Source organism: Pinus tabuliformis, chromosome 2_1, assembly GCF_031772625.1.
Source record: "Pinus tabuliformis cultivar Carrire ecotype Pingquan chromosome 2_1, CPIR1, whole genome shotgun sequence".
Classification (NCBI taxonomy): Eukaryota; Viridiplantae; Streptophyta; class Pinopsida; order Pinales; family Pinaceae; genus Pinus; species Pinus tabuliformis.
This window is the reverse complement of record NC_142299.1, coordinates 607471284-607499260: the sequence shown is the minus strand read 5'-3', so window position 1 is coordinate 607499260 and position 27977 is coordinate 607471284. Positions and strand designations below refer to the sequence as shown.

General features: G+C 40.2%; 1 protein-coding gene across 3 annotated transcripts in view; it reads right to left on the bottom strand.

The window, feature by feature from the left end:
• The window catches only part of LOC149201967 (metal tolerance protein 2-like), a 479526-nt gene that overhangs the window by 324227 nt on the left and 127322 nt on the right, over positions 1-27977 (bottom strand). For all 3 annotated transcript variants that reach the window (XM_089403043.1, XM_089403042.1, XM_089403044.1), the window contains one exon: positions 18396-18511. In XM_089403043.1, the coding sequence (XP_089259169.1) occupies positions 18396-18511 (116 nt within the window). The remainder of the gene's footprint in view (positions 1-18395; positions 18512-27977) is intronic.

Sequence of the window (27977 nt, the reverse complement as noted above, 5' to 3'; positions counted from 1 at the left end):
TGTAGATACCTCTTCATCTATATTGGTTTGACCCTAACCCCACCCCCTGGTGCAGGTTCGCCCAACCAAGATGCAGAGTAGTATTTTGGCGTAAGGATATACGCCAAGCAATGTAGTGGAACATTAAGTTTATCCCACCATATACACACACAATCGTGAATCGGTTTATACAAGTTGGGATCATTTTTATGAACAATATATTTTATTTGCCCCACCATGGTATCCATCTGCTCATACACCTCGCCAATCACTAGTTTTTTTGTATCTGCAAACCGAATCATGTGATAAACGGGCATGGTGAAATCCAATACTTGCCTCACACGTGCCCAAAGCATACCATCAAGAGCGGTCTGCTCCACCTGTTCAAAACCTTCCATGTCAGCTGCATTTGTAGCCCTTTCCTTTAATACCTGCCAGTGTGGACTTGATATCATGCTAGCCAATGACTCTCTTACCTTCAAAAGGCACCTGAAGGTGAGGTAATAGCTACCAAATCTAGTCCTCGCAATCTTCAACAACTCCACTCTTGAGTGACCGCGGAAAGGCCATGGGTATTGCTATGACTTGTAATAAATTTTATCTTTTCTTTGCCTCTCATGTACAAGTCACCAATCCATTTGTATTGTTCGTTTTTGTTCTTAACAATATCATGCATCAAAAGGTTCATTATGTGAACCAAACACCTAGACCAAAATATGTTGGGGTATTTATCCTCAATAATTTCTCATGTTGCCTTACAATTAGGAGCATTATCAATGATGACTTGGATGACATTGTATGGCCCAATACGCTCGATTGTTTCAAGTAATGGTTCTGCAATGTTCATGCCAGTCTTGAACTTGTCTGAGTAATCATATGCTGAAAGAAAGATGGCACCACTAACAAACACAACAAGAACACTTATCAATGGCTTGCCTTTTACATTTGTCCATCCATCAGATACAATGGGCACCCCATGGTCAATCCAAGAACTTGTCATTCTATTCAAAGAATGTGATGTTTTTGCTTTTTCATGATCAAATCCAACGATTTTAGCCTTGTCACACCCAGGGCTCTTGTATCCTTTAGGGGCATCATTTATGGCAGAAACCATTTCGTGCCAATAAGGTGAGCGAAGAACATTGAATGGTATCCCACATGCATAGAGAAACCTGTAAACTTTTGAATCCACATCATTCCTACACCCTTCATCAAGGAAATCTGATATACCTTTACGCCTTAAACTTGGTGACCCTGTGCTTCCATATCCACTACCTTGGGAGGATGTTGAAGGAGTTCTTTGTGCATGTGATTGTGAACTTATTTGAAAGAAACCCTTTGATTTTTTAGATTTGTATTGGGCTTCCTCCTCTTCCCTTATGTATTTAGCTCTATCTGCTGCTACCACACCTGTACAAGTTTTGATTCCTATTTGTTTATCTCCATCCCATGGCCTTTTCCCGCAGAGGTGCTTTCTGGCACGGGTGTATGAACTTGTGTAATTATTGTTGCAATGGGCGCAATGAAATTTAGTGGTTCCACCCCCTTTCCTTGCTTCAGACCTATTAACATATTTCCACAATGGAGTTTGGTTTTGTTTATTTTTTTGAGACTCATGTTCACTCTCCTCCAGCTCGTCCTCTTTGGGGTTTTCATCAAATCCACTATGACCGACTTCTTCATCCCCTTCTTCATTTTGAACCCTCCTTTTTCTACTCTCTAACACCATAATAACCAAAAAAGGAACCAAGAAGAAGAAAATGCCAAGAAATATAACCATGATGTTTGAATCTGCAAAAAAATGGAATGGGAATGGGAGGGAGAAAAAAATTTATTTATTTATTTAGAATAGAGCCTACCTTTTTGGCATCCAATATCCCCTTGCTCCTTTCTCTCACTCTCACTTGCTCTTTCTTGCCGCTCACTCTCTCTTGCTCCTCACCCTCTCTTACTCTCCTCTTTCTCTCACTCTCACTCACTCACAATTTCTAAAATAATGAAATTCATTGGAGGGAAGGTTTATTTATATTCCCTCCCTCCCTCCCTTTCCTCCCTTCCCTCCCTTTTTTCCCCAATTGGTGCCCTTTTTTCTAGCGTATTTTATTTTTTTCCGTGCAATTTTTTGGGCATCGCTCACATCGCCGGAAGCGTTTTTTATAGCTCGGGAGCAGTCGGGAGCGACGCTCCCCAAATCAGTCCGGAAATAGGCAGGGAGCGGAATCGGGGGGGCGCTCCCCCGCAACACTGGTATGGATGCCTCATGATCCTGAAGCTACCTCTGCTGCTAATCTGTGTTGACCCTCTATTGCCACTGCGTTGATGCCAATGTTGCACGAAGCGGGAGCGAAGCGGAAGCGCAAAGCGGAAGCGCGGAGCGCGAAAGCGTCATTTTCCAAAAATCTAGGAAGCGAAGCGTCCGCGGAAGCGTCTGCTATATATATATATTTTTTTATATTTTTTTGCATTTATACTCAAAACAAACATCCCAAATACCAAATTAATTGTAGAAGACATGAAAACATGCATATTTTTGCATAAATCAAGATAGATATGGCATCCATGATTCCATTGTAGTTACTTACTAGTACAACAATCATCTATATTCTAGCTATTACAAACATACATCAAATTTTTAAGCATATTATAAAACATAAAACATTTAAGCATATTATAAAACATAAAACATAGAGCATATTATGATTTATCTAGCAAGTGAGCAACTGTCAACATTTGTCATGTCCAAAATTCAAATAATAATGTTTACAAAATATGTCACTTGGTCACCGCCAAGCCAAAAAGGTTCAAAATTCAAATTCACAAGTCTACAAGTCTAATGAGTAATCTATGACAAAAAGAAGTAGATTGTGAATATATCTACTAATCTCTCCTCCTTCCACCACGAATAGAACGTGATGGCGGGCCTCCACGTGGTGGCAATGAAGAAGATGGTCCCTGTGTAAGTCGTGGCACTGGAACTGATGAAGAAGAACCCCCTGCTGTTGGTGTTGAACCATGGAACCTAGGAACCAAGGGACCAGATGGGGGTGGGGGTGGTGGCATATCAACACGGTCATCATCATCCTAGAATCGCTCAAAAAATTCATGCAAAAAAAAAAAACACTAGTTAACAAAAAAATTAAAAACATGAATTAGAGAAATGCTTTATAAGGGAAAATTGGAAAATTCATACCACAATGGACATACCTGGATAAGAGCATCCTCTAATTGCTCTAGTCGCAACACTCCATCCTCCAAATTGGGCTCCTCTGGATTTTTGTCCCAAGTCAACAAGTCTTTATTAGACTTTGCATCTTCACAGTAATGGGACAACAATCGCAAGTTGTAATGAACATAAACCAAGCTCTCTGCCCGGTCTAAATTCAACCTGTTCCTTTTAACACTGTGGATGAAAGAATAAGAGCTCCAACACCTCTCTGCAGAAGAAGTGTTTACCACCTGTGATAGCACCCGCAATGCCAAACTCTGTAGAAGTGGAGTAGCCCCTCCATGCATGTTCCACCACTCAAGAGCAGAAAAATGCTCTCGATCTTGAATTGCATGCATGCTCCCAAATGGACCAGTGTTGAGCGTATAGTTGCTCACCTGTCTCTGTACCAATGCAGCCTCCTCATTATCAGGGATTAATCTACTCAATGCAGCCATATATTTTTCGTGAACCTCTCTATCTTGGTGTGGTTTTTTCCTGCTTCCCCCCCCAGGTGCTGGTATTGAAAGCCATGATGGATGATAGTATTTAGGTGTCAAAACATATGCTAATGCATGCAATGGAATATTTAGCATTTCCCATCGGTTTTGCACCTCTACACGAATATAATTGTACAAGGTGGTATCTCTAGGCTCAACAATGTCTTTAATCTGCCCCAACATGCTATCCATTTGCTCAAACACCTCCCCAATTACTGGTCGATCTGAATCTGCAAACTTGATCATGTAATAAATTGGTTTGGTGAATTGCAAAACATATTTAACCTGTGACCAAAAGTAACTGTCAAGAACAGTGTCCTTGACTACATTAGCACCATCTGTGTCAGTGTTAATTTCATCCCATGTTTCAGCACACACCAGATTAGTTAAAGCTTGTCTCACCCTCACTAGCCGCCTAAAGGTGAGGTAATAACTAGCAAATCTTGTCTTTGCAATTTTAAGCAATTGCAACTTGGAGTAAGTGCCATAGAAGTAGTTTACCCTTGTATGCCCTGTGATGAATTTAATGAGCTGCTTCCCTTTCCTGTAAACCTCAGCAATCCACCCACAATCTTTGTGTTTCACAATATCATGCATCAAAAGGTTCAATGTGTGAACCAGGCACCCAGACCAAAAGATGTGTGGATGAGTACGCTCAATAATTTTTCCTGCTGCATTATCTGTGATCACTTGAACCACATTATTCGGACCAACATCTTTGATTGATTTCAATAGGAGATCTGCAATGTTTTGTGCAGTTGCACTGATGGAGGAGGAGTCATGACATGCAATAAATACTGCACCACTAGAAGAAACACCAAGAACATTTATCAAATGTTGGTTTCTAATATTTGTCCACCCATCTGATACAATGGATACCCCAGAATCCACCCACTCATGTGTAAAACGTGTCAAAGCTCTTTGAACCTTAGCTTTTTCTCTTTCTAATAACACTGTTCTAGCTTTCTCATAGTTGGGGGCCTTGTATCCTTTTGGGGCTTCATTGATGGCCTTTACCATGTCATGCCAATAGGGAGAGCGAAGCACATTGAATGGTACACCGCAAGCACAAAGAAAACGGACTATCTTTCCATCCACATCATCCCTCCCAGCAACATTAAGGAAATCCCCTATTGTTTTTCTACCTCCAGAGGTTGCAGAAGTACCATGAGGAGATGGGCAACTACCAAATTTAGAGGTTGCACTTGATTCAGAATGAGTTTTTTGTTTCTTGTTTTTTCGTTGTGCAGCCATCTCTATTTGGATGTATTTTCTTCTTTCTTTAGTTGAAATGTTTGGGCAAATTTGTACCCCCACAGAACCCTTTTTTTCATCACTGTCCAGCACCCCACAAAGATGCCTCCTCAGACGGGTATATGAACCCGTATATGGTTTTCCTCCATGACAACCATGAGGGCACACAAATTTGTAAGATCCACCACCCTTTCCCCCATCAAGTTTGGTCACATAGTTCCACAAGGGTGTTGATGTACCTTTCCCATCTTGTGCTTCAGTGTCCCCTTCAAGTTCATCCCCTTCCTCTTCAAACCCTTCCTCCTCATCATACATTGGGTCACTACTATTAGGACCAAGTTCATCCCCTTCCTCTTCCCCTCTATTCCTCACCCTTGCCATCATTAAAACCAAGAGTGGAATGATACATAGAAGCCAAAAGAACATCATCTTGGAATATGGATATAGGTGGTGGACAACCTGTAAATAAAGGAGCAAGTAGAAACAATGGGAAAGAGTAGGAGAGGGAGGAGAAAAATACAATTTTTTTTTCAAAAAAACAAGGGAGTTTGGGGTTTGAACTTACCTCTTTAGCTCTTGTAGATGAAGTCCTCCAAGCTCTTGCTCCAAGCTCCTCCTCCTTCTCCTAGCTCCTCCTTCTTCACTCCTCCAAGCTCTCCTCTCTTCTCCTCTCCTTTCCTCTCTTCTCTTCTCCTCTCCTCTCTTCTCTTCTCCAACTCTCATAAACTCAAAGTGAGAAAATGAGAAGAGAATGGGGGCTTTATTCTTTTCTAAACTCACCCTAAACTCACCCTAACCTCACCCTAACCCACCCCCTCAATGCAAACTCAAGTTAACTTTTAAAAAAAATTAAAAAAAATTCAAGTTACATTGCTGCCCGCGCGGAAATTTCCGGAAGCGCGGATCCGGAGCTCGTGAAGCGTGCGCTTCCGGGCCCGAAGCGTGGCGCTTCCGGAGGCCCGAAGCGCCCTCCGAAGCGCGGATCCGGGGCAACGCAACCCATATTCCAGGAATCGTTTCAAAAAACCGGAATCGCGCTTCGCCTGGAGGTTCCGGAACGCTTCCGTACGGGACGCGATTCCGGCCTAGGATCCGGGGGGGGCGATTCCTGCAACGTTGGTTGATGCACTCTGCTCAGTGTCTCCCGCACTGTTGCAACATCCACTGCGCTACTTCAGACTTTGGCACTCTAGCTCTGCCATTGTTGCTCCATCACACGTCACACCAACCAACACCCGTCATTTGTTACTGTCGTTAAGGGCTCCCATAGCCGTATGTGATCCAAGAGTTTGGGCATCTCAAGGATCTTGCCCCACATGCAGTCCTCTCAACTACAACTCCATGTCACCCCACCTCTTCTTCAGAGGCACATGAGCACTCATGGCACAATCGTCATCCTCACCTTCCTTGTCCGCTTTCGTTGGAGCAGCCTTTGAGTCAGAAGCCTCCCCCTTGCCCTTCTTTCAGGGGCACTGAGTGGCATAATGTCCCAGTTCCCCACAGTTGAAGCATCTGACCTTGGTGATGTCCTCCTTCTTTCTCTTTTGCTACACTTGTTGTCTCAACGATGCAAGAGCTGCATCCTCCTCCTCCTCCTTCTTGACCCAGGCTCCCTTGCCGCTACTCCCTGTCTTGGTCATCCTCCTGAGCTCTTCTTGTCGAAGAGCTGCCCACATCTCCTCCCAACTGGGGAGAGTCGCTCTGCCCAAGATACTTTGGACAAAAATCTCCCAGTCCTCAATGACTGCATTTAGGGCAATCCTAACCATGAACTCAGAATCTAGTGTAGACCCCACAAAAGTCAACTGGTCGTGAATCCCTTGCAACCTGACAAGAAAGGGATCGATCTCCTCTCCTTTTTGCATCTGGTACTGTCTCAGCTGATTTTCTAATAGCATCTTCCATTGGACAGAAGAGCCCTGATACAAGGTGGTCAACGCCTCCCACATCTCCCTTGTTGTGTTCTTCTCAACAATGTGTTGTACTACATTATCTTTGACCCCGTCTAGGATCATGCACTTGGCCTTAGCCTGGGCCTCCTCGTACTTCTTCAACAGATTGACCGGCTCAGCAACTTCCTTCAAGGCATAATCCTTGATGCGATGTTTGTCTAGTGTTGTCACACAGATTGTCACGACAACGCTCAGACCGGGGGCTGTCACTCTGATCCCCGATCTCTTCGTTTAAGCCTGTCTCCCGCGGCTAAAGGGGGTAGACCCTATGAGGTGATGAAGACCCACTGTCGACCAGTTGGGTTGGGAGACACGAAGAAACAAGCACTAGATTGATTTTGTTGAATTAATAGACCAGTGCCTTGCGGGATTAATGTTTAAATGATTATTTACTAGATGTTGCAAAGATGTAAACCATGTACAGCAATCATTTATCATCAAATAACTTGAACTATGCAAGCTATCCAGTAAAACCACAAAGTTCTTATAATGATTAAAGTTTCAATAACAATATCCAGCGACTAAAAATTTCGAAGGATAAATGCTTTGAACAATCATGCAAATTATGAACATTAACCAGACATCATAGTCATGCAGCGAATCTTCCAAATGATCAAAATGATAAAAATTCCACATCAAAAGAGTTTGAATCTCAACAAGAAAAAAATAAAACGTGATAAGTTCCCAAGACAAAAAAAACTGAATTTGGCAAAAATTTTCCACAATATATATATATATATATATATATATATATATATTTTTAAATGGATCCTCGAACTTAGCCTTTGGAAAAAATCACCTAGGACCTAGGACTTAGGACTTATGAGGGGATTAAAACATTTTCTAACCCTCAAGACACTTTAGATCATGACTTTTACAAATTTACATCTCAAGGGGGAAAACCCATTTGACATAGACCCTCATAAACCACCCAGTTCTGCAACACAACTACAATCCAGCAGATTAACACACTAGGATTCTCCTAAAATTCTAATGACAAAATCCATTCCAGCTTTGGGGCTAGGCTGAAGGAAAACTCTGCCGATCATGGATCGGTGAGACGAAAAACCTTCCGGAACGTAGATTATCACTTAGAAAATTAGGTCCACCTAGGCAATTTACAGACATGACTCATATCTGCTAAGATTATTTACAATGTATACATGCAGACTGGGTTTACAACATAAATTGATCAAGTTGTCGATGACTGTAGAATGGCACGGACATGTCGATCAAGCGCTACCCCTTTTTGCGAAGAAAAGGGGTGTATTGCTATGGGCAGTTGACCGGTAGTGGTCAACATCTGGCTCTACTTGGGGACACGTTGTTGCACTGTAGGAATGTGAGAATCCAGAATCTGCATCCACGCAACACACAACAAAAATAAGTAGCGTCCATTCAAAAATCATCATATAACATTTAAGCACATAAAAGATAGAAACTCTTTAACTATGAAAAGTAAATCTAATCTAAAACAGAAATGAAATGCTGAAATGACAAAGAGTATGGTTAGAAATACAATACAAAGGATGCCCCATGGCATCAAATGTGTTCAATATAGTGTATACTGAGCATTTGCCTGCTTTCAGGCAAATCTGTTGGCTGCTTGTCGGATGTGCCATGTCCAATTCTACATATGGCAGGACTTTTTCCTATCCGAAAATCAAGCTGCTCGCGGCCGTCTGATGCATTAAATCTTCTTCTCATTTTCTTTCTCTTGCGCTTTTTCTTTGTGGCAGGCTGTATTACTGATGACGTGGAACTCTCTGTTTCAAAGCTATCAGATGAAGTATGTAAGATATGCGTGACATGTCTTTCTTTATCCTGCATCTGATCTTTATCATTTTTAAGTCTATCTAGATCACCTTCAATTAACCATCTTTCAATCGAACCAATGACCTCCTCATAATAAGATGGAACTTGTTGCAACTTGCAACAAATGAGAAGGCTCCTGACTTGTTGATGTCCCCTGGTTTCTCTCATCCTTTGACCATTGTTGAAACTTTTGAACCTGTATTTTAATGGCATCCATCTGACTAGAGTGTTCAACCTTTATAGCACTGATTTGCCTGGCATGGTCTTCTTCCATATCTTTTATTACTTTATCGTTCTTTTCCTTTATATTCATCAAGCAATACTGCATGGAGTTTATTTCTTCTTTATGATTTGCTTGCATGGTAGCCAACTAATTATTATGATCAAACGTCATGATAGTCATTTCTTCATCCATAGTTAATAACTTGTTTTGCATAGAATTAATTTCCCTATCATGATCAGCTTTCATGGTCGTCATATTTTCCTCTAAACCTGACATCTTGCTTCGCATGAATCTAATTTATGTGTCATGATTAATCTTCATGGCTTCAATTTCCTTACTATGTTGATTTTGCATGATCTCCATCTCCCTATTACGCTTTCCCAAGTGAGTGCATAAAGTTCTCACATCATTGGCGTAATTAGTTTGATTTATCTCTATATTTCTTACCAGTAGCAATAGATCTTGTATAATTTGCTTATGATCTTCCTTTTCATTGTCAACACTACTATAATCTGCAATGGTACAAGTGGATGGCACATTCTGATATGAAGAATTGTCTTGGACAGTTGGACCTTTTACAAGATTACTTTCATTTTGTTGCACAATTTTAGGGGCACAAGGCAAGCTATCTGGATCACCATATCTATCTTTAAAAGCATTGACAATGTCTTGCAAAGAAATGAAGGAATCTTCAGGAAAACTATTAAACCAGTTCAAAGCATCACCCTTTAAGGAATGGACAAATAGACGCATCTTGAAATCTTCATGATTATATTGAGGAAGTCTACAATATATGATCATTACACAAGTAAACATGTTTAAATGTTGTCTAACAGCGACCGAATCACCACCTGAGAACTTAAATAATTTAGAAATGGCCTCTTTCGGAAAATCATGGAGATTATCAGTAAAATGACATGGTTTAAATGAATAATCCATGATGAATAATAAGGGATCAAATGGATGATAGAAAGAGATTTCTGCTCAAGAGAATTAAGAGATGAAAGAAGTGGAGTCGTCACTTGAACAATGAATCTGATTCTAAGATCCAAAAAGCAACCAACAAACAGATATGAGAGAGGCTTCTTGCCTGGGAAAAATAAAAGAAATGGAGTCGCCACCCAAACAAGAAATGAACTGAAGAGAAGTTGCTGATATGTGATGAAAAGATCCAAATGATGCCAAAAAATGTCGAATCTGCCAGCTCAAATGAGAGATGAAAAAGATGAAAGATGATGAAAAATGAGAAGATGAATGTCTTTGAAACGCTAGGAACAGAAAAACTCTGTCCCTGGCAACGGCGCCAAAAAATGTTGGTGTTGCCGGCTCAAACGAATGATAGAAAGATGCACGATGAATGATAAAAAGTCGTTGAAACACCGAGAATAAAGTATCCCCAGCAACGGCGCCAAAAAATGTTGTCGCACAGATTGTCACGACAACGCTCAAACCGGGGGTTGTCACTCTAATCCCCGATCTCTCCGTTTAAGCCTGTCTCCCGCGGCTAAGGGGGGTAGACCCTATGAGGTGATGAAGACCCACTGTCGACCAGTTGGGTTGGGAGACACGAAGAAACAAGCACTAGATTGATTTTGCTGAATTAATAGACCAGTGCCTTGCGGGATTAATGTTTAAACGATTATTTACTAGATGTTGCAGAGATGTAAACCATGTACAGCAATCATTTATCATCAAATAACTTGAACTATGCAAGCTATCCAGTAAAACCACAAAGTCCTTATAATGATTAAAGTTTCAATAACAATATCCAGCGACTAAAAATTTCGAAGGATAAATGCTTTGAACAATCATGCAAATTATGAACATTAACCAGACATCATAGTCATGCAGCAAATCTTCCAAATGATCAAAATGATAAAAATTCCACATCAAAAGAGTTTGAATCTCAACAGGAAAAAAATAAAACGTGATAAGTTCCCGAGACAAAAAAAAACTGAATCTGGCAATAATTTTCCACAATATTTTTTTTTTTTTTTTAAATGGATCCTCGAACTTAGCCTTTGGAAAAAATCACCTAGGACCTAGGACTTAGGACTTATGAGGGGATTAAAACATTTTCTAACCCTCAAGACACTTTAGATCATGACTTTTACAAATTTACATCTCAAGGGGGAAAACCCATTTGACATAGACCCTCATAAACCACCCAGTTCTGCGACACAACTATAATCCAGCAGATTAACACACTAGGATTCTCCTAAAATTCTAATGACATGCTATGTGATTCGTTCTCCACATTTCACTAGTTTCAATCCCACTTCTTCACCCCTGTGAGCATCACCCGATGCAATGAGTGCTAAGTGAACTATTCAAAAATCATGAGAAATTAGTCAGTTACGACTACCTCTCATGGAAATGGTCATACGTTTGAATGACTTACTTAACGCAGTTGAATCCCAAAAATGATATCTAATATAATGCACTGCGTAAATCCCCCATACTTAAAGACAAAATCCATTCCGGCTTTGGGGTTAGGCTGAAGGAAAACTCTGCTGATCATGAATCGGTGAGACGAAAAACCTTCCGGAACGTAGATTATCACTTAGAAAATTAGGTCCACCTAGGCAATTTACAGACATGACTCATATCTGCTAAGATTATTTACAATTTATACATGCAGACTGGGTTTACAACATAAATTGATCAAGCTGTCGATGACTGCAGAATGGCACGGACATGTCGATCAAGCGCTACCCCTTTTTGCGAAGAAAAGGGGGTGTACTGCTATGGGCAGTTGACCGGTAGTGGTCAACATCTAGGATTGCCAAGATCCTAGCCTTCCAAATGACAAAATTGGATGCCCCCTCCAATCTGTCTTGATCCCTCAACCCATTCATTGCCACTTCTACTCAAAAATAGGATTGGTTCTCTTCTCCCTCTCCTACTGTCAACCTAGCAAGACTTGGATCTGGATTTCTTTGGTGCAAGAAAGCCTCTAAGGAACAAGCTCCTCTAGACTCCCTCTGAGTCCTGATCTCCTTCACACAAATCCTCCCTCCAACTGTCGAATCACTTCCTCTCCAATCCACCTTTGCTGCTGCAACCCGGATCTAGATTTCTTTGGCTAGAAATCTGTTAAGGCAGTGACTCCCTCAACCTCCTCTCTATCTCCACACACATTTTTCTACACCAACGGAAACAGCATCCCACCATCTCCTCCGATCGAATCTATTCTTCTTCTCCAGCCCCGACAACTGACAGAATTGAGCCTCTCAAGCTCTGCATTGGCCCAGAGAGCTGACGCAATCACTACGTGGGCTCCTCTCTGGCTTTGTGTCACCCTCTGCAGGCTCAAAATGCTAACGCAGGCACTGCATGAGCCTCTGCGTCATTCCTCTGGCTTTGCGTCACTTTTGAAGTTGCTCCTCTACCTCTAAAACGGAGCTGTCACTCGGGACAGCTGCTTCTCTGCAGCAAATTCTCTGGATCTTCTTGGCTGGTGTCTTCAGTCTCCTATGATCTGCAATGCTCCGATACCATGTGAAAATTTCTGAATCTACACATGAGAAATCCTACTACAATCATTGGTTTATCATCTCCTACTTGTTCTTCACATTAAACAAGTTATTTAATTACTTAAACAACGATGAAAACACTATTGCAACCTACACATACATACAGATCATGAATTAAAATAAACTAAGACAATCACACAAAGGACACCGTTATTTTTGGACAATCTTCCCCGGAAAAAACCGAACTCGAGAAAATCAGTGCAACATATAGAGGGTTTGTATTATTAAGCAGATTTATGAATACAACTAGGGTGCCAAATCCGGCTCACCCAACAGAGAATAAACCTGGAAGAAGCGCCTCTATCCGGAGACAGATATTTTGGCAATTCCAGCAACTGGATGATCAAACCCCATAGATGGCAATTGTTATTCCCAGTGTTGGGCAGTGATGGTTGCTCCAAGCTCTGCCCTGGAACTGCATCACCTCCTCTAGGAGTTGTGTCACCCTCCTAGTGAGCCTCCCTTGCTCAAAAGTCGATTTGTTAAACTATTGCTCTCTCTGCCCCACAAAAAACCCCATTGATGCCTCTAAGGGACTGCATCAACCCCTCTAGCTTCTTTGTCACCCTCTCAGGAGTTGCGTTGTCTCTCCTACTGCTGCTCTGCCTCTCTGCTATGTATTCTTGACCTTCCACCGGAGTCCCTCTGCCGAACTGCTCCTCTCTCACTGCAACTTAGACCACTAGCTCGATTTTCTAAGCAAACCACACCCCAGAAAAATCAAACTCTTTGATCTCTTGGTGTCTCTCCAACTGACCCTCAAGCCTCCTCTTATACCTTCTTGTTGATGAATCATCGGTCGTGATCTAATCTCTAATCAACGGCTAAGATTAAAACTGGCATGATCCTCGTCACTTAGAACCTTCTCACCCATATTTTTATTAATACACATTGATATTTTTATTTTCCTAAGTTTAGACTTAGGAACTTATTAAAAATATTAATTATTTTAATAGCTCCTCATCAGGGTGGAATTTCTCCAAACGATTTATGGGTTCTAGAGATCTCATGTGTTCTAGCCCCTCCACCAAATTTCGGAGCTAGACCAAATCCAATGCTATCCAAAATCAACACCTCTTCACCAACGGTTATGTCCTTAGGGACATACCTTTTCATTAACTATTGACTAATTAATTAATAATTATTTATTGTTATTATTGTTTACATTATTTGTAATATTTATATATTTTTATTCATAACATTGCCTTCCTCTTCAAAAAGCTTTGTCCTCAAATCCTACTAATGGAAAACCTTGTTCTCTTTTTAAGCTCGACATCAAATTATCATCTTCATTGTTACAAGACGATATGATCCTTGGAGCGATAAATAAAATTGTGAAATCAAAAATGGATCTGACCATCCTAGACTAATCCTCTATGAAACCTTTCACAGGAAATTTGCAATGAATTGTTATCATCAGACTAGATTCTACAAACTTCAATATTCTTTGGAACATAAATCTGTTGTTTTTGTTCTGAGTGATACTGGTACGTAGATTGATTGGAAAGTCTGCTCTTGTGATTCGAATGTCGATAAGGAGTTCTTCTGGTTGGACTTTCCCTTATCATGTTAGTGGCAGTTCCCTGATTTCCTTCAGGTGTTGTTGAGTTGGCATCATCATTTGGAATGTCCATCGTTTGAACTGCAACTTTTGAATATGTTTTAACTTCTTTTGGTTTCTCATCCTCTTGAGTTGTGATATTAACTGGATCAGTATTTATTCCTTTATCTTCAACTTGGACCGAAATGACTAGAGACTTCATGGCTTTTTCTTGAAGTTGTTCTAACTTGTCATTTAGTGATTTCATGTCACTTTTAAGCTTCTTTATTTGCGCAAGTAGGCTTTGGTTATGATTCCTTAAGCATAACAGTTCTTCGTTTTCTAAATTGTTGACTTTGTCCTTAGTATCCATCTCTTTATCTTTTAAGTTTTGATTTGTTCTAATAACCTATGATTTAGAGTTTTTAAACGTAAATTTTCTTCTTCCTTCTTCGACAAATTCTCGTTGAATTTCTCCTTGGAACTTTCGTTCTCTTGCTTCAATTTTTTCTTCTTAATCTTGGACCTTTTGATCTATTCAAGTAATTTTTTATTATCGTCTCTTAAGTGCAAAATATCTTCATTACTTTCTGTTGATTTTTCATGAAACCGATCTTCGATATCTTTATATTTCTACTTTGATGCTTCGTTCTTTTGTTGAAGTTTAGAGATTTCTTCCTTTAATTGTTTTGTTTGCATCTGGTCATTGTCTTGATGTCCTTCTGTACTAAATAATCTTCCACACCTTGGACATCTTAGATTGAAATTTTTTTTAATATAAGTATATCCAATTTCGTTAAAACAAAATGGACATTTAGTCCAAAATAGTAATTGTTGTGTGGAACTCATCTTGACTACTTCCTTCATTATTTTCGAATTAGGTTTTTATTTTATTTTTTTATTTTTATAATATAAAATTTTTTTCTCTCTTTTTTTAATAACTTTAATAATCTTTTCCTTCTTTCTTTTATATCCACCTAGGGTATTGATGCTTGCTTGACTTTTAATTGAATTTTTTTCTAAATACCACCTTTTCTTTTTTTAATCAGTAATTTTTTTTTATAAAACTTTAAGGTTACCTGGCTTTAAATCTATGTTACATGGGGACCCGTCCCTCCCAAAAATACTCACGTACCTTATGACCCCGTGTTCTAGGGACTTTTAGACCACTAGGAAACGTCCCCAAACTGTTGGCCGACTCCATTAGGGACTTGCTAGTCGTCCCCAAGACGTTCTGGACAGATTTCAGGCATGTTCTAGACAGATTTCAGAGATGTTTTTGGAAGATTTCAAGGGTTTTCTGGACAGATTTCAGGCATGTTTTGGGAAGGTTTTAGGGGTAATCCAAGCACAAAGCTTCAGTTTTGACAACCATGGACATTGATGATTGAACAATATGATCATTTTTCCGATTCATTTTTTTTGGAATGTATTGAATCTAAATTTTTTGTACAAGTTGCAACTCAAAACATGGGTTTTGTATGATGGGTTTCATTTTGGATTTCTAGTGATTTAGATATTGGATTTTTAATGGTAAAATTATAAAAAGCAACCTCCATGTCAAGAAAAAAGAAACTACAACATTTTAGAAGGATGATCCTTGTGGTTATTTTTCTTGTTCTTTCTTAGGATCATCTCAGCTTTACATATTGTATGTGGGTTTCGCAGACTCATTCAAGTTTAGTGCTTCCATCATCCCAACCCCAAGCATTGTGAAAACAATTAAATAGTTGTGAATTGGATTGAGTACTAAATGTTTAAATAAATTCCTATTCAATCCCCTTCTTAATCTGAAATATGAATTTAATATCTTTAGAAAACCAAATTATTTTATAGTGGTTTTCAACACAGCTATAAAAGTTTGCAAAACCTATTGAAAAGGGAATGCCTTTTGTGTTTAACATAGTCATCATTAACAAGAAATATGAGGAAAAAAACTAATATAAATACAGTTCTCCTTGATAGATTGTTCATGGACCTTATTACAAATTTAAAGTAGTTACAGTTTCCTAAAGCTAAAGCTCATATCTAGTGGCCAATAATAGAATGTCACTCAACCCCTTTCGAAATTGTTTGAGATTTTAATTGGCGTGTAAGGGTTGTGCATAATACTAGCTTGAAACAACTACAAAAAGTTAATATTGAATTTTACATATATATATATATATATAGTCGTCCCCAACCCCCCGTCCCCTGAAAGTTGGGGGTGCGCTCTAGCCGTTCCGGGGACTCATTCCCCCGTCCCCATCGTCCCAGTGCAACATAGCTTTAAATTTAACTCTCTTAATAACTTCAAATGTCTCCACTTAATATTAACTCTGATACTATATTAATAGCTTTTCTTATCCACTTATATGTTAAGACTTCAATTATGAGTATCGTTTCCTTGACTTCAACCTTTGTATTTTATTTTTTTTAAATCTATCTCCAAATAGTAAAAATCTGATGTGGCTATTATTCATGCACTTTAGCATATATTGTAATCTAGCTTGGTTTCTTAATTGAACGGCCACTTTCAATGGTCGCGAACATTCAATCATTGGCACGACGATTGGATTTAATTGCGAGTATGGTGGCTGAGCAAAATTAAGAGAAGGACAGGCTAGCGGTGAGACAGGCAGCAATAGTGAGAACAGGAACTCTTGGTAGCGATGATTGGGGGTGTCGTTGTTCCTACAGTGGTGGCGGTTGTTGCAAATGTCTATGCATATGGTTGCGGCTAGACTACAACATGCAGCTTGACGTCAATGATGGATGGCAGAAACTGGACGAGCACCGGCAGACGAACCTGTGATATGGGCATAGGACGTGGAGCAAAGTTGTTGCCAGAATCTTTAACTCAGACAGCAGTTGGTTGTGGTGGATGCATGTGATTGGCAATGACAGGGGGCAAACGAAGGGGGTGACAAGGGAGGATGAGGAATAATGTGGTCGAAGGGTATGGCTATGGTAACGGCAGAAGAAAGAAATGGTGGTCGCATGGAATTAGTCGAGTGATGGCTGGGAATCACCCTGGCTGGGAATTGGGCGGACAGTGGCTACAAATCAACCTAGTAGGGTGTGGATGATTGAAGGATGGCGATGGCATAGGATGAGCTCTGGCAACAGCATGGAGGGTTGTGGACAGTGGCTATGGTTTCGATCCGCTGTTGAAGTCAGGGTTGGGGTGCCCGTGTTATTGTGTTGTTGTGTTAGTTTGTTTTGTAATTATTTATTTATTTATATTATTATTATTATTTTCTTTTAGATATATATATATATATATATATATATATATATATATGAACTTTCTTTTTCTTTTTTATTTTATTTTATTTTATTTATTTATCTTTTCTCTGGATTATTATTATTTTTTCTATAACTCTTTTTTTAAATTTTTTTTTTTTAGATGTAATTTTTTTGAAACACCCTTTTTATCTAAATATAATATTTCTTTTTAATATATATGTTCTTTTTTTAATGGCCAACAGCCTAACGCTAACCTTGGAGAACCTCCAAAAGCTTCTTGTGGCTTAAAGCCCGAATTCCAACAGCAACAGACAAAGGGTTGATGGCCAAAGGACTGGTGATCAGCCGACGTGGCTCTGATACCAATGTAATGAACAAGGTTCGTATACTTCAAAACACTTGGAAGACGTAAAACATCCATAGTAGGACAAGTAATTGTATATTGAATATTATAAAGAATTGATGTGATATGATTACAATGAAGGCGAGGGTCTGTTTATATACCCTAGGCAAGTACCTCTTCGCCAACAATTATGTCCTTAGGGCCATACCTTTTCATTAACTATTTACTAATTAATTAATAATTATTTATTGTTATTATTGTTTACATTATTCGTAATATTTTATATATTTTTATTGATAACATCTTACAGTAATTTAAGAGACATATTATCTGCCAAAGCAGACATGTCTACATCCAAAACTTGTTATTTGAAAGTGATATATACTACCAACATGAACATTACAATTCTAAGAGATAAATGAACAGGATTTATCTTCCCAACAACATCTTCTTAATGAATGCTTCCAGTCAACATGAGCAAGCGACAACTGCTATGTAAGCTATCCAATGCACAATAATGTCTCACCATGCTACAGGGGTCACCCTTAAGCCTAGAGGCCACTAGTGAGTGGTATCTGTTTTGCCAGAGTCATCAACACTTGCACCTGGTGCGACCCCTTTTTCAAGCACTAACACAAACATGAGCATGTCACTGAAGAGACTTAAACCCTACTGCGGATAATAATACCACATGGGTTTCACCAACCCGCCAAACCATCATTGACTATTCCCAACAACTTAACTAACAATATGCTTATTACTTGTAAGGTTTAGTGGTGATATGTATTAAGCTGAGCATTCCAGAAAATAAAGCACTTACCAACACCAATCAGAGCAATTACTGAAGAAACAGCATCAGCACGATGATGCCAAGCATTCGCTTGAAGAAGCCCACTCCCTTCCCTCTCTCCTGCCTTTTTTGTCACCCAATAGAGTCTGTGGCCACACAAATTTCACATCATGATAGACCAAGGAAAATCAGATTAACTGGAAAACACTGTAGTCAATAACATATAAATATAGGCAGGCAGGAAACAGAACTGGACTTCTTTACAATATGTTCGCAGTTAAATAGAATATTCTTGCCAAAAACTGGGTTGCAGGGGTATCCATATAGGATATTTAGAAGCCAAGAATCCTCTAACAATAATGCACAAAAACTGTATTCACTTATGCGAACAGAAGTCTTCCTATGCCGCATGAAAAATATAGGTCAGTGACCTGGGAAAATAAAAGCTGCAGATTTTAGATTTGAGATAAAGGTAGAAAAACAATAAGTACAATGAACTAATTCATATTTTATTACACCCTTATGTTCAATCAAATACACAGTTCGAGAGTGAAAATAATAGACAACAGAAGATCATTCAAAATATGGAAATAGCCAGTAAATACTACACAATGAGTTACAATTAGAAACATTGTAAAACTTTGAATCACAATCTATTCAAAGGGTAGAAATGGTGTGCCATTACTTCTCTTTCCCATAAAATTTATTTTGATTCATGAATGGGTATCGTTATATTTTTAGCACATCTATTGCAGCAACACAGAACATCAACTTCATATGCTTGTTCTTCTATAACAGTCTGCATTTTGTAGCCTATAGCTCATAACTCAACACACAACCATTAAATTATTAGCATAGCATGACAAAGTGTATAAGTTGAGGACTACCAGAGTGCAGCCAGACTTAGGATCAGGAATATAAGACCGTTTCTTGCTGGCCTGGACAACCCTGGAGTTTACATGTGGATAGCAACCTAACCCCTAATTAAACAAAGCATGCCCAAGAGCGCATGGGCAAACCTTTGTTAAGCTCATCCCCATCAAACCCTTCCCATAACCTGAAGTTTCACACAGTAGTGCATCCAAGAGTGCAAGGCAGAATCAAATAATATTTTCAGCGCTAACTCTTATACTTAGCAAGGAAGTGTTGAAGATTTCTACCAACATGCCAATCCCACCTATAAGTACTTCAATGAGGGTACATATCCAGTACAAGATGTCAATTACATCTAATTTGGGTGATTGCAGGTTGATGTAGTGACAGAGACTGTGGCAAACTGTATTCAATTATCTTCTATCTTGAGGGTGGCAAGGTGTTGCAAGGTAAGAGATTGGAGTCTCCTTTAGGTTTAAGCTTGAGAAAACTTCAAGGCGAAAAGGTGGTGCTAGAACAAGTTGGAGCTAGCAAGGTGTTGAAGCATCCTTCTAGTTGGAGCGGGTAAATCAAGGTGTTAGAGCTGATAAAACTAAAGCATTCGAAAATCCTTCAAGTGGGAGTTGATAAATTAGGGCGTTGGAGCATCCTTTCAGTTGTAGATGATAAAACCAGGGCATTGGAACATCCTTCCAGTTGGAACTGGTAAATCAGGTTGTTTGAATATTATTTTAATTGGAGTTGATAAATCAAGGGGTTGGAGCCTCCTTCCAGTTGTTGTTGGAGAACATTGGAAGTTGGAGCTTCCTGTTGATGTAATATTTAAAGACCTATATTAAAAAGTGTTAGGTGATTTTTCTCCCAGAAGAATTTCCACCTAAAAATCTCGTGTACAGTCTTTGATCTTGTGCATTGTTGAATGGTGTTGTTAATTGTTCATGTGATGTGATGTTTTCATCTTATACTAATGTTATTATGCTTTGAAGATTAAAATTAACTAAATGAAGTATTATTCACCACCCCTCTAAGTATTTCCAACAAAAGAAACCATAAAAGTATCAATGTAGGTTGTAGTTAATGCAAAATGGCACAAGAGTACTTCACACAAGCATAACCTTCATATGTCTCTCTAGCTTAGGGTTTGTAAACAAGTTACCATGCTTAGGTATGGGAGGAGTATCAAGAGACCCTATTAGGTGCTTCCAACCTCACGAGGAAGCACGGGCCATCAATCAATAAGTGCAAGTGAACAATGGTATGGTTGGGGTTTACTTCGTGGAGCATGCCACCATCTATTTATTAGTTATGAAATACCATCATTCTTGAGCATTATTATGCTAAGAGGGAACAATTGTGCGACCTGAGTTATCGCTTTCCTTGGGCTATTTTACAACCCCTCTTGTCAACCTTTTTCTTTAATAATTTTCTTTTTCTTGCATAGCTTGCGCTACAAGTTTTATTTATGCATCAACTACCCCTCAAAGATGAAGTGGTTAACTGGTCATCAAGGTTAGGATATCAAAATTCCTTTTATTTTGATTTTCTCATGCATTAGCTAGGAATCGGGTAGCCCTGAGGGTTAGCTCAATTGATCGAGTTCTCATCATTAAAAGCACCTTTCTTATTGAGAGGACACAGGTTCGATTCTCTTGACACTCTCAGGGTCAAGCTTTGTGGTTGAGCCCGCAAGAAGTGATCCTTTCGAAAGACCTGCCTAAAACAAATATTCCATGGACATCGCAGTCACTGATCTTTGGGTGTTCGTGAACCACATAGAAAAAAATATCTAGGAATTAGGTAAGGGCTAATGAGGGGGTTAGAACTCAGGCTATAATTTTATCCACACACTTTATATTATCCTAGCCAATATGTTGCATTTTATCATTATGGCTCATACTTTTTCCTTTCATTTTGTTGCATCAACCTCTTAGGACAAAGTTTCCAAGCCCCCTACCCAAGAATGAGGAAGTCAAGGAACCAATACTAGTGATAGATATCAATCAACCCAAAGATTAGGACATGATAGAAAATGATAAGCATGGATTATCATTTCTAGGGGCATGCAACATCAATCAGTGCCTCATATTTGTGCCCCTCCTAGACAATAAAAAGAAAGGCCTCAAAGAAGATGACAATGGACTACGAGTATAGGATAACCACCAAGGTGAAGGATGGGAACAAAACAACAACCAAAGCAATCAATCATCCAACAAAACTTTGTTGATTTGGAGCAGCATTGGATGTGCTCTAGCCACGAAATTTGGTGGAGATATTGGGGCACATGAGAACTCCAATACCCAAAAAGGATTTGGGCAGAGTGTAAACAGTGCATGAGATATTATTTAATTAATATTTTTAATGGAGACCCTAAGTCTAAACTTAGGGAAAAATAAAATATTAATGTGTATTAATATGAAACTGTGTTAGAATGGTCCAAAAGACATGGATCAAGCCAAATCTAATCTTAGTCATTGATTAGGGACTTAATCTCGACCATTGATTTGTCAACGAGGAAAGTATAAGAGGAGGGTTGGGAGTCACTTGGAAAAAACACTGAGGGAGACCAGACAGTTCAATTTCTGGAGAGCAGTCAGGAGGCAGAAGAGACAGACTTAGAGCCAGAGGAAGCCACGCAGAGGCAGCAGAGACTGCACAGAGCCAGAAGGGCCTGCGTCATCCATGCAGAGGCTGCAAGAGTGACGCAGAAAGCCAAAGAGGTTGCGCAGAGCCTCAGTAGGCTGACGCAGAGGTCAGTAGGGTCTACGTTGGGTTCAAAAGAAGTGTTGGAAATTTGTCTATTTGTGGGTAAGCCAGTTTGGCACCCTGTTGTACTAGAAAATTGCTAAATAATAAAATCCTCCCTCGTTGCACCGGTTTTTCCACATTGGGTTTTTCCAAGGACATTAGTCCAAAATAATTGTGTCAATGTGTGCATATGTTTGTTTCTGTATTACGGTGTGATATCTGCAGAAATATTTATTTTAATGTTTGTTGAAGTAATTGCATGAATATGGTGAAATAAGTAGGAAAAGTAAATCAGTTGCTACAGTGATATAATTTTCACATGGTATCAAAGCGAGTAATCTAAGACAGAAAAGGAAAATCAATTATGGGTCGAGATCACGATGCAGAGGCATCCACCTCAGGGGACTCACGCAGATTTTCAGAAGAATGCACAAGAGAGAGAGATTTTGATTTCTCTATGTTGACTTCCAGGTTGGAAGAAGAAGTGGCGTGCATGACTAGTGCTGGATCATTAGAAGTATGGTATATAGACAGTGGAGCCTCGTGGCATATGACGGGAATCAGGGAGTGTTTCTCAGAATATCGAGAAGAGAAGAACTTTCAGATCACCATGGGGAACAAGGCAAAGTGTACTCCAGTAGGAAAGGGTACCATAGTTTTTCAGACAAAATCGGGAGAGCATTTCGTGCCACCAATGTGTTGCATGTACCAGGATTGGGGATGAACTTACTTTCTGTGTCACAACTACAAGGCAAGATCTATGACGTCTACTTCATCAAGGAAAAGGTATACGTCAAACACCTGAGCTGGAAAAAGAAAGTGCAGATCGAGATCAAAAGTAATCAATTGTATAGATTACAACTAGAATCTCCAATGGCGCTAATAGGCAGTCATGGGGACAAAGACTTGAACAAACTATGGCACAGAAGGATGGGTCATTTGCACCATGGAGCTCTGAGAACTCTCAGAAGCACTGTAACAGGAGTTCTGGATCTGAGTAAGGAACGAGATGATATATGTAGGGGATAAGCTCTAGGAAAGTATGCCAAGGCGGCATTTCCTAGGAGCAACCACAGGGCCAAGAGTGTACTAGGATTGATACACTCAGATATTTGCAGACCTATGTCCGTCAAAGCTCTCAACGGTGCCGAGTATTTCCTTACCTTCATTGATGACCACTCAAGCAAAACTTGAATCTATTTTCTGAAAACCAAGGATGGTGTTTTCTGTCGATTCAAGGAGTTCAAGGCTCTAGTGGAGAATCTGATAGGTAAGAAAATAGAAGTCCTGCGCTCAGATAATGGTGGAGAGTATGTCAATAAGGACTTCGCTGATTATTGCACTAAGGAGGGCATCAAAAGAGAGTGGACAGCTCCATACAATCCAGAGCAAAATGGGGTGGCAGAAAGGAAAAACAGGACTATTGTAAAAGCAGCTAGGGCCATGTTGTATGATCAGGATATGCCAAAATTCTTGTGGGTGGAAGCATGCAACACAGTTGTCTACGTTCAGAACAGGACTCCTCATCAGGCATTGGGCAAAATTACTCCAGAGAAAGTCTTCACTAGGAAGACGCCTGAACTCAGTTATTTCAGGTTATTTGGAAGTTTAGCATATTGTTGCATACCCGAAGAAAAGAGGAAGAAGTTGGATCACACTGCAAAAAAGGGGTATCTGGTAGGATATAGCAAGAACAATGAGGCATACAAAATCTATCTTCCATGGAGCAGGAATGTAGTAGTACGACGAGATGTAAAGTTCATAGAGGACAGAGCTTTTAGAAGATCTCGTGAAATGCCTTCTGAGGAGCAGTCGAAAGAGGATCTATTGGTCATGCCTCTTCAACCAACGAAAGTGAAGAATTCTTCCTCGGATCAAGAAGATTCTCAGGATGAGGAGGAGGAGCGAACAGAAGCACCAATTGGCAGAGGAAGAACCAACAGGGAACTTCGTCAGATTCTGCGTGATGCAGAGAACTTCATCAGAGAGCCAAGGAACAGTAAAAGAGAGCGAAAGGTATCAGGCGTTAGTAGCTCAAGATGGGAAGCCTGCCAGCTTCAAGGAGGCAACTCAGCATCAGGTCTGGCTAGATGCGATGGTGGAGGAGTGTAACTCCATAATGGTAAACGATGTCTGGGAGGTGTTGTCAAGGCCTCAAGACAGATCTGTGATAGGTTCAAGATGGATCTACAATATCAAATATGTTGCGGACAGTAGTGTTGAAAAATACAAGGCCAGGTTTGTGGCTAAGGGGTATGCTCAAAAGGAAGGGATTGACTATGAGGAAACCTTCACCCCGATAGCCAGGTATACATCTATTAGGACCGTGATATCTCTTGCAGCCCAGACGGGATGGGATATCCATCAGATGGATGTCAAGACGGCATTTCTGAACGGGGTAATAGAAGAAGAGGAATACATTGAACAACCAAAGGGCTTTGAGACTCATGAGAAGAAGTCTCATGTATGCAAACTGAAGAAAGCCTTGTATGGGCTAAAGCAGGCACCGACAGCGTGGTATGGTCGAATAGATGGCTACTTACAAAAGATGGGGTTTGTCAAGAGTGACATGGATCTGAATCTCTACTATCTAGTCGTAGAGAATGAGCCACTTATCTTAGTATTATATGTGGATGATCTCTTCCTCATAGGATCATCCAGACTCATTGAGGACTACAAGAAGAATCTAGCCACAGAGTTCGATATGAAGGATCTGGGATGAATGCACTATTTCTTAGGGTTGGAAGTTTGGCAGCAAAAAGGAGAGATCTTCCTTGGGCAAGGGAGGTATGCTACAAAAATCCTGAAAAGGCTCGGGATGGGAGACCAAAGAGGGTTCACTGGGCAACAGCCAAACACGTTCTCAGGTATTTACAGGGAACAGTTGATTATGGGCTCTTATACACCAAGGGGAAGGATATTAGGTTGAGTGGATTTGCTGATGCAGATTGGGCAGGAAGTTCAGTGGATTGGAAAAGTACCTCTGGGTATTGTTTCAATATTGGATCAGGAATGACCTCCTGGTGCAGTAGGAAACAGAAGCTCGTGGCTCTGAGCTCGTCTGAGGCAGAATATATGGCAGCAAGCACAGCTTCGCGTGAGGCCATATGGCTTAGAAAACTATTGATAAACCTATTCAGAAGAAATATGGAGGCGACCAGGATCATGTTTGATAATCAAAGTTGCATCAAACTCTTTGAGAATCCAGTATTCCATGATAGGTCGAAACATATTGATATCCGGTGTCACTTTGTCAAAGATTGTGTCCAACGAGGAGCTGTACAGTTGAGCTACACTCCTACAGGGGAACAACTGGCAGATATCCTCACCAAGGCCCTTGGAAAGTCAAAATTTGACTACTTCAGGGAAAAGATGGGGATGGTAAAGAACCCCTTTCAGAAGTAGTGTGTTTACAGCATGAATGAAGAGGGAGTTGTAGTGCAGACGCAGTCTTGGGAGAAAGGACCAGCAGCAGCACAGATGCAGAGGGAGTTGCAGTGCAGATGCAGTGTTGGGCAATGTTGCACGAAGCGGAAGCGAAGCGGAAGCGTTTTTTGGAAGCGGGGATGCCGAAGCGTCATTTTCCAAAAATCTAGGAAGCGAAGCGTCCGCGGAAGCGTCTGCTATATATATATATATATATATATATATATATATATTTTATTTTTTGCATTTATACTCAAAACAAACATCCCAAATACCAAATTAATTGTAGAAGACATGAAAACATGCATATTTTTGCATAAATCAAGATAGATATAACATCCATTGTACATTAATGATCTAGAATCTAGATTCTTCTCCTCTTGTCTAGCCTTTGCCTCTACCTCGATTGTCTAGGGATATTAGTCAACATTGCCCAATTTTGATCAAACTACCTAATTCAAGACTTAAAATATGGTAGAAAAAGCTTAACATGTTTGATCGATGATTTTGACTTGATTGAAAGGTAATGTTTTGCTAAGGGCGTGCCGCGTGACAAAGGAGTTCAATAATTAACACCACCAACACCAGGGTACATATAGGGCTTGGTGCTCTTGATTAAATGCTAATCGCATACCTTCATACTTGATATAATCTAATGAAATGCCACAATCCCATTGATCCTGAATACCTGAAAATTGTTAAGTCTGTTGAATTTTGAATAGGATATGAAATTCTATTTTCTCCATATGAAGTCCAATGAGGCTGGAACCACTCTCAAACATCCTGAGTCATTCCATGGTAATGTTAAAAATTTAAGTAAAAGGATGAAAATGAAAAATAAAGGAGAATGTCACTTTTACTTTAAGAATTTAACATTACCATGAGGGAGCATCTGCTATATTTATATTTTGTTTGCCTTCATTCGTCACCCTAACCCAAGGTGGACCCGCCCCCAACAAGCAAACTCACCTAAAATTTAAAAAAAAATTGAAAAAAAAACGATTTTCTAAACGCTTTTCCAGAAGCTTTTCTGGAAGCGTACGGAAGCGTCTAGGAAGCGTACGGAAGCGTCTGGGAAGCGTACGCTTCCTCCTCCGAAGCGCCACGCTTCCGACGCCCGAAGCGCCGTACGAAGCGCGCTTCGGCGCTTCCGTACAGCGCTTCCAAATTTCCAGGAAGCGGCTAAAAAAGCCGAAGCGGCGCTTCCGAATTCGGAAGCGCCGCTTCCGGCCAAGCTTCCTAGGCGCTTCCGTACGGGACGCGCTTCGGGGCTTGGAACCGGGGGGGGGGGCGCTTCGTGCAACACTGGTGTTGGGAGAAAGGACCAGCAGCAGCACGGATGCAGAGGGAGTTGTCGTACAAATGCAGCAGTGGCAGTAGCAGAGTCATGGGCAGTAGTAGACGATACAGCAGTGCAGAGGATGTTGGGCAAGGGGGCTTAACATCAGCACAGGGACCAATGCCGGATGATCAGGGTGATACTCAGTGAGGAGTATTACTAGAGCACAGTCCTCGCTAAGAGGGAGTGTTGATTTGGGGTAGCATCGAATGTGCTCTAGCCACAAAATTTGGTGGAGAGGTTGGGGCACATGAGAACTCCAATACCCAGAAAGGATTTGAACAGATTCTAAATAGTTTAGGAGATATTAAAATAATTAATATTTTTAATGGAGACCCTAAGTCTAAATATGAAACTGTGTTAGAATGGTCCAAAGACATGGATCAAGCCAGATCTAATCTTAGCCACTGATTAGGGACTTAATCTCGGTCGTTGATTTGTCAACAAGGGAATTATAAGAGGAGGCTTGGGAGTCACTTGGAAAAATAACACTGTGGGAGACCAGTCAGTTCAATTTCTGGAGCGGGGTCTGCTGAGAAATTGAACCAGTGGTCTGGAGAGCAATCAGGAGGCAGCAAGTACAGAACAAAGAGACGGGGGATCAGCGCAGAGGCAGAAGAGGCAGACGCAGAGCCAGAGGAAGCCACGCAGAGGCAGAAGAGGCAAACACAGAGCTAGAGGAAGCAACGTAGAGGCAGCAGAGACTGTGCAGAGCCTCAGTAGGTTGACGCAAAGGGTTTCAGGGTAATGTATAGGTCAGTAGGGCCTACGCTGCGTTCAAAAGAAGTGCTAGAAATTTGTCTATCTGTGGGTAAGCCAGTTTGGCACCCTGTTGTACTAGAAAATTGCTGAATAATAAAATCCTCCCTTGCTACACCGGTTTTCCCACATTGGGTTTTTTCAAGGACATTAGTCCAAAATAACTATCTCAATGTGTGCATATGTTTGTTTTTGTATTACGGTGTGATATCTACAGCATTATTTATTTTAATTTTTGTGGAAGTAATTTCATGAATAACTTATGATGAAATAAGTAGGAAAACTAAATCAATTGCTACAGTGATAGAATTTTCACAAACTTATGATTCACAATAATATACTCTTGAGTATTAAATGAAAGCACTTGATTATAAGCATGGTTAATGTACCTGATAATGAATGACCCCCCTTCATCTAATAAGTAAGATAAATGTCAAAGAGCACTAATCAGAGCATATGTGCAGAACCTT